The sequence below is a fragment of the Onychomys torridus genome, chromosome 12, assembly GCF_903995425.1.
Source record: "Onychomys torridus chromosome 12, mOncTor1.1, whole genome shotgun sequence".
Classification (NCBI taxonomy): Eukaryota; Metazoa; Chordata; class Mammalia; order Rodentia; family Cricetidae; genus Onychomys; species Onychomys torridus.
The window spans coordinates 31269109-31281891 of record NC_050454.1 but is presented as its reverse complement, the minus strand read 5'-3'; the positions used below and the strand labels follow the sequence as shown (position 1 = coordinate 31281891).

The window sequence follows — 12783 nt, the reverse complement described above, 5'->3', positions numbered from 1 at the left end:
TTTAATGAAGAGTCCTTTTGGTAATGACCTCCTATGTGTACCTTGCTGAGATGAGCACAACCACAAACCAGTAATGTATGTGTGTTCACACAAACAAGAACTCAGACCCAGACAATGTTAGTGGAACTGAAAATATTGAAAACTGAATCAGAAAACTGAAGGAATTTACTGCACAGCAGACAGCCCTGAGCTGTAGTCTAGCTACACCTCCCCAATTAGTGCTGAATGCTAATCCCTTTGGGTTCCTGGAAACTCCACTTCATGGTTAAATCACTGAAAAGCAAGAGTCCTCTCAGGGTAGATAGCCAAGCACTCGGGGGCTATAGTACTATCACTGCAGGCTTGTCTGCTTTATAAACAGACTTAAATTAGCTTTGTAAGAAACTGCCAAAGGAGCTTTCTCTAACTAAATAACAAATCTGCCACTTGAAAGACATCATTCATCAACCTTCTTTGTGGGAGTGTTGTTATTATGAAACTAAAAACAAGCATTCTTTCTTAAGTGCTTCTGGATTTTAATTATCAAATCTGAACGTCACCAGATATTTACCAGCAGGAACACATCAATTTTAATAAACTGCCTTAACATTGAAAAACATAAAAGGTATTCAACCATAAAGCCAAGTTCACTGGAGTCTTATGCGTTTGTTTATTGTCTTCTTGCAATGGTTATCTCTGGAATTTATAAACATTTAATAAACTGGAATGTGCAGGGTCAATGCCCCAATTTAAAAATCCAGATAATGTATGTGTATAAAATATAATCTGACTTGAAAGATACTAAAATAAGTTGCAAAAAAAAAAAAAAAAAAACTGTAAGGAATCAGAAGTTAAAGGCTGGATGATATGAGGTTGGTGTGGAAATCAAATAAACCAAATAAACAACAGATACATGGATTACATGCAAATATTTTATTAAACTGTTTTTGGGTGGAATTCTTTCTAAATAACACCTGAATCATTTTCTGTCCCCTTATATTTTGAAAAGAGGACACCAAGGAAGAACTTGCAGCAAAATGGACATTTTCACTTTTCATTTGAACACAAAACAACTGTCAACTAAAATGTACTTTGTGTCCAGTAAACAAAGTAGCAGGAGTGCAGTTAGCCAAATACACTGGGCCATAAAGTCTTTTAAACAGTCAAGGGTCTGCAGGCTTTCCTGCCCACCCTAACGATCTCTCTGTGTTTGACTACAAAAACAGTTGTCCAAAGAACTTTCCTGTGACTTCTATGTTAATGATGTGTTAAAAAATGATTCCCTTCAATTTCAAGGCTTAGAAAAGTCTATGAATAACTTCTCAGATACATGAAATATTCTTCTTGGGAACAAACAAAATGTTTACTTCACTCATTTACAGTCAACCAATCCTAGAAATAGGTTTAAGTTTCTTAAAAACTAAAACTCCATTTCCTAACAGGCAGACATATTTCTGTGTAGCAGGAATCTTGAAAGTTCTTATTAATAAAATCAAACCTGAGGCCAGTTATTGGGGTGAGTGCTGGAAGATCAGAGACACAGAACAAGCCACAGCTTCCTCACCTCACCAGTTCCTCAGCTGGTCCTATTTCCTCAGACTGCAAGCTTCTGAGTCCTCATCCAAATGAATCTCAGCTGAACTGCTGCTAGAAGCCTGAAAGCTTTACCAGCCAAATGCTTCTAGTTTCCGGTCTCCACACCTTATATATCTTTCTGTTTTTGCTATTATTCCCTGGGATTAAAGGCTCACTTCTTGTGAGTCACCACGCCTGGCTATTTCCAATGTGACCTTGAACTTACAGAGATCCGCCTGGCTCTGCCTCCCGAGTGCTGGGATTAAAGGCGTGTGCTACCACTGCCTAACCTCTATGTTTCATATTGTGGCCGTCCTGTTCTCTGACCCCAGGTAAGTTTATTAGCGTGCACAATATTTCAGGAGAACACAATACCACCACATTTCTGCATAGAATATTAATATTTTAATTATCAAGTATTGCATTTTAAAAGATAAAATGCCTAAAAGACAGAAAAGTATAGAAAATTTAAATAGTAAATGTATTAAAATATTGGTGTTCAAATGGAAATTTGTAGTCCATTTTGTCTCCCTCAGAAACTGCATCTTTTGCTTGCAATTTGAGCTCACAAACTCAAGAAGGCTCTAATTTTGACTATTAGGAAGTAGAGATAGAGTTTATTAAAATAAATATAACCATTTCCTTCATGCAGTGAATAACAGATATTTAAGAGAACAGAAGGCATTTGATACCAGGATAATTTATCTTCCTGCCTCAGCCAGTGCAATTAGAACTATCATTGGTATGGGTCACTATGCCAGACCAAATTTAAACACAATACACGTCACATTACTTTTGTTTAAAGAATGATGACACAAAATAGTATGATTGAAGGAAGTAGGTTTGCTTGTGGCACATTGTGTCTTGTTAGAGACTCTTTATTACTGGTATTATGGTGAGGATCGAAGGGGCTGTTTTGTTTTTTCTGCTTTTATTTTTTTTCCAATTCAATTTTTAACTATGTCTCTTCAAAAGAGCAGCTCCAAAATGTTCTGGAGAGCTATCTCAGATAGGGTAGTTCATTACCATAGCAGATAGCAGGCTTTTCCTTTGCTCAGCTTAGGCTGTGGACAACAAAAATCTGCCTGATGTTTCTGCAGTTTCAAATAAAGGCTGGCCTCTGAAAGGATTAACTTCTCTATGCTGAAACACACTCCCACTAAACCTTAGTAAGCATGCACATTATTGTGTGAAACATGATAATATTGCTCCCTCTATACAAGCACTTGCTCCATTCTCTCAGAGTGGATTTGTCTTCTACAACACTGGTGTACAAAGAATGAGGGGCTTTGAAATGATACTACTAAGACAACGTCTATGCTGTCCTTGTTTGCATTTTAAAGCTTCTATTTTATCCACAGACAGACTTTCAAATGCAGTGCTAGTTCTCCTCATCTTGGTTAACTTGGGGTTTTGTTTCAGTAGCAAAGCATGTGGGAGGGATGGGCCTACAAGGACCTGGCTCACTGAAGCAGTCCTAAAAACATGTTCATAGGTCATCCTCTACTGTCGTCCAATACCAGGCTTTGGACAGAAGCTGATTAATGTTTACTTTACTGATGGAAGATAAAATTTACTATAAAAACAGGCAACGGTAGAAAGTACCAGGAAAATCACAGAAGAAAAAGTTATACCCTTGCTCAGAAGGAATTATCCTCAGGTCTATGTAACGTTTGCCTCCAAAACACCGACCTGAGACAGTCTCCTTCCCCATCTTCTAAGCAGACTTCTCTCCATGCCCCTGCTGCCCACCATGTACACTCACACGCATTCTGTAATTCTTCCCAGAAACACCTGCTCAGAATGAGTTCCACGCCCGGCTGAAGATTCATCAACTTACGCCAGGGTGAGCTTCAACTGCTTCTCTAAAACATGAGTAAACAACACATGGACAAGTGACACAAAGGAGTGTGACTATACTTCTCAAGCCTCGAGCCCTCCCCCACCCTCCCAGCCTGCACATGCCTCTCCTCTGTCAGAAACCATCCCTCTGCCAATCCTTAAGGCAACAGCTTTCACTCGCCTTAAATGTCTAGTTCGGTACCAAATACATTTACCTAGCTATAATTTCTACCTCACTCCTTCTCTAGTAGTAACTAAGAAATACAATGAAAGCTGTTTGCTTATTTTACATTTATTTTCCACTGAATGTCTGTCACAGTAGGATGAAACCGCTTTACCAATCCAGGCCACTTGCTCTTTAGCAGCCAATTAGGAGAGCTCCAATTTCAGAACTGATACACAACATTTTCTGGTTTTTTATTTACATTTAATTTTAAAACAAAGCCAGAAGGAAGGACATCATTGACACATCAGATACACTGACATTAAACATTTTGACACACACACTCGCATGAACAACAAAAGATTGTTTCTATTTCTGCTCTTCATTAATATTATTAATATTATATTACTGTTCTCAGTGAGCCATTGCAGAATCAAAGAAAAGACAGTACAGAGGATTTATACGAGTCCCAATAACCAGTATGTCTGACATGATCAGTGGTCATTCTACTGAACAGCATAGTCAGTAGCCAAAATTCCACAACAATATTCTCAGAAGTTTCTGTAGGGTTCTACAAAGTAAAATGCCTCAGAGCTTCATTGCAATAATATACCTCAAATAAGACTCCAAGGATGCTCAGCAGTGAATGTTCACAATTATATGACTGCCAGAGCAACACAAATCAGTAGTCTGTGTCCTTGGTACCTATGCCAATGGTACATTATAAATTATCATTTGACAATTAACTAGCACAGAATTTGTACTTTATAAAAAGTTGGCTATAGACCATAAAAAAGAGGACACAGATGATAGTAAAATCCAACAAGGGAATATGCTATCCTAGCATACAAACTACTATATTTGACTTTCAAAACAGAATAGTTAAATTTACTTAGATACTCAAACCATAGGTACAAATGCAGTTTACACAGTTGTGTATCATGACCATAGAGTATTACATGACGTATCATGGTCTATGGAACTCTATACATAATCAAAAAAAAATGTTATATGTGTCCTGTGATTTTTTTTAACAGTCAAAGGTATAAATATTAAATAGTCGATGAGGTGGTAATTTTAAAATTTCTGTTGAAACAATAAAAATTTCAAATCCCATATAAAGTAGGATACAAGTTCTCCACATCCATCTTACATCCAGTTAAAACACTACTTCTACTCAAAGTTCCAGAACTGCAACTCACACACTTTGTTGGCATTCTGATATGAAAAAGTGACTTAACTGGAATGCCAAGAACTTTGAGGTTAAACCTGAATATGAATATGAATATGACATTTGTAAAAAGCTATTTGGGTTTTTGTTTTGTTTTGTTTTTTGTTTGTTGATTTTTTTAATTTTTTTTTTGTTGTTGTTTTTTAGATCAGTGATACAAATACTATGTGAAAATTAAGGTTTTTACATCAACATCAGGATGTCAAGATTTGGGGCCATCTTTGAAAGCCTGTAAGAATAACAATCTCTATGGGCTCACTCTACCTTATTGCTGGAAGCTTGTGGCAATTCAAATTCTCATTGCTGGAGCTGGAGTTTTGAGCTTTAAAACTAAATGGCAACCAGGAAATTCCCTGCCCTCAAGATATATAAACTGTCTTCCAAGAACATCAAGTGAGGAGCCCAGAGTTACATAATCGGTTACACTCTATGGATAAACTAGGGTTGTGAATGAGTTAGAAAACATCTGAAATAAACATTTATATAATTTTTACCTTTGGCAGAGTCCTTTGCTATGCTTGAACTTGATCGTTTTACAAGCTCTGTGTATTTGTTCGGCCAGCTCTCACAAATAATTCCAGGACCTCTATACCAAGATAACTAAATTTTCCATTATACAACCCTAAACCATCTCAAACCAAATGAGGTTATGTCTTATGATATAAAAGAAACATTACATATTTCTTAGAGGTTTTCTTAATTTAAGGAACTCAAATTCATAGAGGTAAATGAGTTTATCCAATGCTAAGACATTATATATCTGAAGTCATACTAGTTTTCAAGGTGGAAATACTGTTACTATCAGTGAATATTCTAGGTAATTTTAAGATAGTTCAGAAAAGGGACAAACTACCAGTTCCCTTATCTAGCTTAAGAGAGAGATTGAAATTGGAAACCTAAAAGACTAGACAACAAACATCAATTTCCTTACACAAAGAACCCAGCATCCTGTTTGAAGTAAATATTTAGCTACTGGCAGGTCTGAAGGTCACTGAGAGACTCCTATCTCATAATCAGCTGCTTGAAAACCAGAATGACATACCCAAGTAGCATCAGAAGGCAGAGGCAGGGGGATCAAGAGTTCAAGAGAAGGCATAAATGCATAGAAAGCTTGATGCCAGGGCTGGAGAGATACCTCTGCAGTTAAGAGCACTGGTTGGTCTTCCAGAGGACCCAGGTTCAATTCCCAGCACCCACATGGCAGCTCAAAACTGTCTGTCACTCTAGTTCCAGGATACCCCACATCTTCACACAGACAAGGCAGTCAAAACACCAACGCACACAAAATAAAAATTCAAAAATAAAATTAAGAACAGAAAGTTTGAGGCCATCCTAGTCTACATGAAATCTTATCTTTGAGAGGGAGAGAGGGGGGTGGGTTGCAGAGACATAGAAAGACAGATAGAGACACCCAGAGAAAGACAGAGAGCACAGACAGAACACACATGGACTACATGGAATGAACTGTATCATGTAAGTCAGTGGATCTAAAATATCTCCAATACCTAATGCTAACGTTAGATAAGCACCAAGAAATGCCACTCATTATCGGTGGGAATGAAAAACAATACAGTCACTATGAAAGTCTAGAAATTACAAAGTTAAACATGGGGAAAGTCATGTAATCTTACAACCATGTTCCTGTTTCCAACAATGAACTGGATGTCCTGAGCAGCTCCAACAAGAGCTGTCCCAAGTTTAGGCAATCAAGGTTCCCTTCAACATGAGAGTGGGCGTAAAAACAAACTGTGACATAAGCATACAATGGCATATTCCATAAAATAAAAAGTGAGTTATGGAGCTATAAAAAGACCAGCAGGAGGCTAGTCTGAAAAGTTAACTTATTGCACACTCACTAACTTGAACATAGAGTGATTTTGCCATTTTGATTGTAATTTTAGCCTTTAACAAATGAGCCATTCCTCTAGCCCAACACAGAGAGTTTTATGGAGTATGGGTAGATACACGACAAATATATATTTATAAACCACAGAAAGATGAAAACAAACAGCAAACCCAAATACAAAGTAATCAATACTGATTCGTTGACAGTATGGTGGAGCACACTAATGCAAAGATGGCATTGTGGTGAAGCTTCATTCTCAAGGCTGAGCATGACCACATCCATCAAAGAGTAGATACTGCTATGATGATCTACAGACAACCTTGATGCCACAGTGATGGCAACAAAACGGACAAAAGCATATAGTGATGGCTACATTCATAGAAGTGGAGCTTTTCGACATTTTCTCGTACAGTGAAGTAGAGGGCTCACCAGACCCTTGGCGGCTCACCTAACAGTCCACCTGCCACCCTCTCCTGCCTCCTAGACCCTTGGCCCTTGGCATGCAGAGGGCCAATACAGGAAGAAGAAGGTTAACCGAAGATAAGATGCTAGGAATACGGACGGCTTCAGAGTCATGCTAAAGCGGAACTCTGCAGTGGAGCTCTCATAACGGCTGTCACCCAACCTCTACACACAAGCCCAGTAATCACACTTGTTTACCAAGCTGGACTTAGGTGGAATCGTTTCCTTGTCCTGTCAGTGGCCTATCCTGGGAGAAGAGGCGCTTGTTCATACCTCTTGAGGAAAATTCACACAAAAGAAATAAACTGGAGAAGACTACTTGCCTGGGAGGAAGGAGGATGAACTACCGTGAGCAATCTTCCTGTGAAACTCAAACTACTCTAATCAGTAGTTTACAAAAAAGCAAGAACATTGGCTTAGTTAGGTTCAGCTTTCCACCTAAACATAAGCCAAATTTAAATAATGTGAAAAGTAGATACACAGGAAATGACATATTCCCCCAAACATAGCCATGGCACATTCACTCTGAGGTAAAAAGCAACATAAAGAACATGAAATAATGAACAGTAGACATCCCACATGTGCTCACCTGTCCTGTGACTGTTCTTCATACATCCTCTCCTTGCCTTCTTTAAAGAGCCGTATCGCTCGTTTTGACTTCTTCATTAGACTATCAATGTAGATTTTAAAATATTCATTCTCACTCAGTTGAGCAAGCTTCTGGTTATCATCATATTTACTCAATATAAGTCGCAAGTGCTGATACGTATCAGGTAAAATGTCAAGTATATATGGTGGGCTATTTTTCAACTGCAGTTTGGGATTTTGGCACAATCTTACCTAAAAACAAAGAAAGAAAGAAAATATTTTATGGGAACTATAATATTTTCTTTCGCAGAAAAATGATAAACGAATAGAACTATGTCCCTTTTCTTTTCCACAATGTAATCTGTACTTGGAATTAATGATTCAGTTTACAAAGCAGCAACAAATACTTCGCTCTTACAATAACCAAATCCTATTTCTTATTCCATGCAGACTTTCTTATATCACATCCTCGTTTTCAACCCTAACATCATGATTATCTTTTTTATAATGTCCTAATGTATAGAGTTTAATAGAACTCCAGTATCATGCTCACTAATCACCGTATAATGCCGATATTCTTTTTAATGAAAGTAAGTGACAAATAAATAGCTTATTTTACTCTATTAAATTCATGGCAAAAGCTATTTTGCAGATTTTAATTAATATTTTGATCCATTGTTTCTGAACCCTGAGGAGAATTTTTTAGCAGATATGTTATTTTAACAACAGAGTTATTAAGCAGTTAAACAGGTGTCAGGTCTCAACAAGTCGTCCCCCCTCACAGTGACTAGGAGGCCTATAAACATGTGATGTATACTGTTCGGTCATCCCACCAGGTGCCACCCAGTCACTGGAGCATTGAAGAGAAAGTGCCACCTGCAGAACTGAAAACGCTTTCTACCAGAAAAAAAAGAAGTGCTAATTCAAATCTACACTGTAGTCACTCTTACATGTTAATATGACTTCAACATTAGAAAAAGACCAGTTCATTCTGTCCCTAGGACTAGGGTATTGGGAACCCACCAACCCATTAACTGTAAAAAGATCTTTGGGAATTGCATAATGCTTTACTTAGGTACGAAAGCAGTACTCATGAACTCTGAATTTCCACCTGCAGGAAGATCTATTATATTGGCGTAGCACAAGGCCCTGAGTCCCTCAGATATGTGGCCCTCCTTTAGGCTGTGTGTATGTTTTGTTTTTAGAAAAGATTGCAGAGCAAAGTATTTTAAACACAATAAATTAACAACCTTGTCAGCTTCCATCCCATCATACTGAACCTCACATTTGAGCGGCACTGGAGTGGCCAAAGGACATTTCTAGAACCTGGCTAATAGGAAGCTGAGTTAGACATTCAGCATGGGTCTAGAGGCTTTGTATGCAAAGCATACAGTCACTTCCATAAATAGTAAAATTATGGTTGGCAGGCTGAAATAACCCAGACAGAGAAAAATCCTGTGTGATCTCATTTATATACAAAGTCTAAAAATGAAGACGTGAAGTAAGTAGAACCAAGTTGAAGGGCAGGGAGAAGAGAAAGTGGAGAAAGCAGGTCAAAGGGCACAGAGTGCAGTGAAGGAAGATGAACAGGTCTGGAGACCTGACATAAAGTGCAGGGACCACGTCAGCACCATCTCCTTGCACACCCACCGAAGTGGCTAGGGTAACGGGCTGCAGACACTCTCACCGCAAAACCAAGTGGACGTGTTTATTCATTGGGCTACAGTACCTCTTTCTCTTCATAGCTGTATCAAAACCGTGTGCTATAAACACTAAAGATACACAAACCTTAATGAATGGAGTATTTAAAAAAAAAAAATAGCTTCAGGAACACACAAGTATCATAAAATTGACCATTTTGTCATGGGGCCAGGGAGGTCCACATCCATATGCCAAATGGCCTCATGGAAGCCAGGCTAGGAAGAACGTGTGGGTAGCAGAAGAGGCTGAGAGCAAGAGGCGGCGTGTGAGACAGGGTGCAAATATGTTCATCAACATGTGCAGTCTTGGGAGCTCTCAAATTTTTAATTTTTTTTTCTATAACTGTAAGAAAAATTCTCCTTCCTAATCAAGCTTATATAGTAATGTAGCTGGGACTCTTCAAATAACAATGGTTTCATATTTCAAAGAACACACACCTGCTTCTGGTCATGCACAAAAATGCTGCGACAAACAGAAGATGGGTGAACTATGCTGATTTCAAGAAGCGTGAACACAAGTAAAAAATGGTCGACAATTAGTGAAATAAACCACCCTCGCATTATCAAATTTCCTTCTATGAAGATATCATCATGGATATATATATATAGCTTTTGTTATTGTTGTTGTTGTTGTTTGAGCAGGGTTTCTTTATGTAACAGCCCTGGCTGTCCTGGACCTTGCTTTGTAGACCAGGCTGGCCTTGAACTCAGATATCCACCTGCCGCTGCCTCCTGAGTGCTGGGGTTAAAGCAAGCATGAACCACCACACCAGGCTCAATCATGTTTTTGTTTGTTTGTCTGTTTGTTTTTTGGAAGAAGAAAGCTCTGGCTTACATTGTCAGGCATTGACCTTAAACAAAACCAGTTCCCACAATGACCTGGTGTATGATCCTATTTTCTCCCACTGTGTACAGTTCCTAAGACAGGAGATTTGAGCACGTAGTATACAACGAGTAAATAAAAAGGTATAATTGATTGAAAAGAATCGGTGTACACACACACACACACACACACACACACACACACACACACACTTTGTATAAATGGTTTGACTGTATAATATGCTTAATTTTCATAAGTGAGTTCTATAGGTATACAATTAACAACCCAGAGGTTAAGGGTTTGACTTAAATATAAGAATATTACCTTAATCCTCCAGAGATTTCTTCGCAAGGGTCAGATGGAATCTCTCTTATTAAATAATAGCAAGTCTCTGTAGAGTCAAAGGGCTGACAGAGCTGGCACAGATGAAGAGCAGAACCTCTCTCTGCCATGACCATGGACCATATGTCAATGATTTACACACCTAGGACACAGCTTTTCAGTTATTTGTTGACTTATTTTTTATTACATTTGTGTGTGTGTGTGTGTGTGTGTGTGTGTGTGACTGTGCCTGTGTGTACATGTGCAAGGGCATGTGAGTGGAAATCAGAGAACAATTTGATAGAACCAGTTCTCTCTTTCTACTACCTGGGTTCAGGGACAGAATTCAGGTCACCTGCTTGGCTGCCAGCATCTTCACCCACTGAGCCACATCTTACCAGCTCCAGTTTTTCAATTCTTGAAAGTTAGCATGAGCACACATGAATTCCAAGCTCTTACGATGGACCCAGCTGAATTTTAGCAGCATGTCCTTATAAAACGTCACAGATCGATAAATTATTAACTTGTAAAGAGGGGACAAGGCAGCTTCAAATTCATCTGTTCCATTGGTTAATCTGTATTTTTTAGATATTCCAATTAATTGTTTTTAATAGATACTTTCCAATTTTGTAGATGTCTAATTCACTATTCTCCAAATGACATTTTTCTCACTGGCTTTTTTAAATTTTTTTAATTGTAATTTCATGTGGAAAACACACTGCTTGATTAAAGGACAAAACTCTCTGAATAACTTCCATATACCAGGTACTAAGCTATGTGCCAGGAAATTACGGATGAGTAGAACATACTTCCTGCCTTAAGGAGTCTGGCAAACGAGACCCTGTTCTATATAATTAACTTAAGAGCAATGTGCTGGAAGGGATCTTAGAAAAGATCTCATCCAATCCATTCATTTCCAAATTTAAAAAGCTAAGAACTACAAAGATTAAGGGACAATTAAGAAACCATCAATCCAACACAAGAGCCTGCATCTTTTGAACTTCAGACCCTGTTTCTTCTGAACCTTAGACCCCTGCATCTTCTAAATCTCTGGCTCCTGCATCTTCTGAATCTCTGGCTCCTGCCTCTTCTGGACCTTGGGCCCCTGCATCTTCTGGACCTCAGGCCCCTCACCTTCCTAACTATATCACAACTGAATTAGAATTAGGCATATAATTAATGATTCTCTTCCAAACTCATTTCCACTTTTATGTCCTCATGGAGTTTTCTAGTGGGAAAGGCTGGTGATGTAAAAAAAGAATTACAGAATTCAGAAGTGTGGTGAAGTATGGAACAAAGCTCTAGGGGAGAAAACAAGCAGCTAAGGCACATTCCCAAGAGCATCAAGAAAAGCATGCCTAAATTTGCAGAAAGGACTGTTCCAGGTAAATCATTATGCAGAGGCTTAAGAGACACCTGGATAAAGAAAAGGTTCATGCAGCTGTGCTAAAGTGTGGGAGCACAGGAAGGCTATCAAGTATACAGTACAGAAGACCTGAAGAAGGCTAAAATCAGTGGGTGGACCAGGACCCTGCAGGCTACACTGCTTTCAGAGTTTGCACAGGAGAAAGTAAACTGATGGAGCTGAACTACTATATGCCTTTGAGTGTGCAGTTCATCAGCTGGATTACTGCTAAACTCTGTGATTTATGACCGCTCCTGCCCAAAATGAATACTCCTACCCCAGGACTATGACTTCTAAGCAGGTCAAATTCAATCCCATTCAATAAATATTTATTAAGTGCTTGCTATGTGCAAGGAACTACAAAGCCAGGGAAAGAAAAATAGCTTCTCTAAAAACAGTGTATTAAGGGGGAGAGGGAATGAAGCTTGCCACAAGGTTAAAGCTCTTCTAGAAACACCTAGGCTGCTCCTACAATGAGAACTGCTGGCTATACCACAGAGTTTTCACAGAGAAATAAACCCACATCATGCTATGCAATGAAGTACTAATTTAGGGCAATGACTAATAACTAAAAGAATTGGTCAACACAATCACTCTTCTTTTGAACCAGAAAAGAAAAAAAGAAAACAAATCAGGTTTAGAATTAAGCTGAAAACGTCTATAGTCATTGACCCAAGGGTTTTTGGACTTTTGAAGAGAAATCTTTAAAAAACTTGAAAATCACTAAAAGCAACTTTCTCATTGTGACATGACAGTATTAAAACATGGAAATGCAACCTGCTATGGGCTACTTCTCAGTACCAAGATGACTGACATAAGGATCTGACACTCTAGAGCAATACAAAACT

At 38.5% G+C, this 12783-nt stretch overlaps 1 protein-coding gene across 5 annotated transcripts in view; it reads right to left on the bottom strand.

Annotated features, from left to right (window-relative positions):
• The window catches only part of Cblb (Cbl proto-oncogene B), a 186108-nt gene that overhangs the window by 162632 nt on the left and 10693 nt on the right, over positions 1-12783 (bottom strand). For 4 of the 5 annotated variants that reach the window (XM_036203640.1, XM_036203641.1, XM_036203642.1 and 1 more), the window contains exon 3: positions 7688-7938. The exons of the other annotated variant lie outside the window; for it this stretch is intronic. In XM_036203640.1, coding sequence (XP_036059533.1) covers positions 7688-7938 — 251 coding nt within the window. The remainder of the gene's footprint in view (positions 1-7687; positions 7939-12783) is intronic. 5 annotated transcript variants of the gene reach the window in all.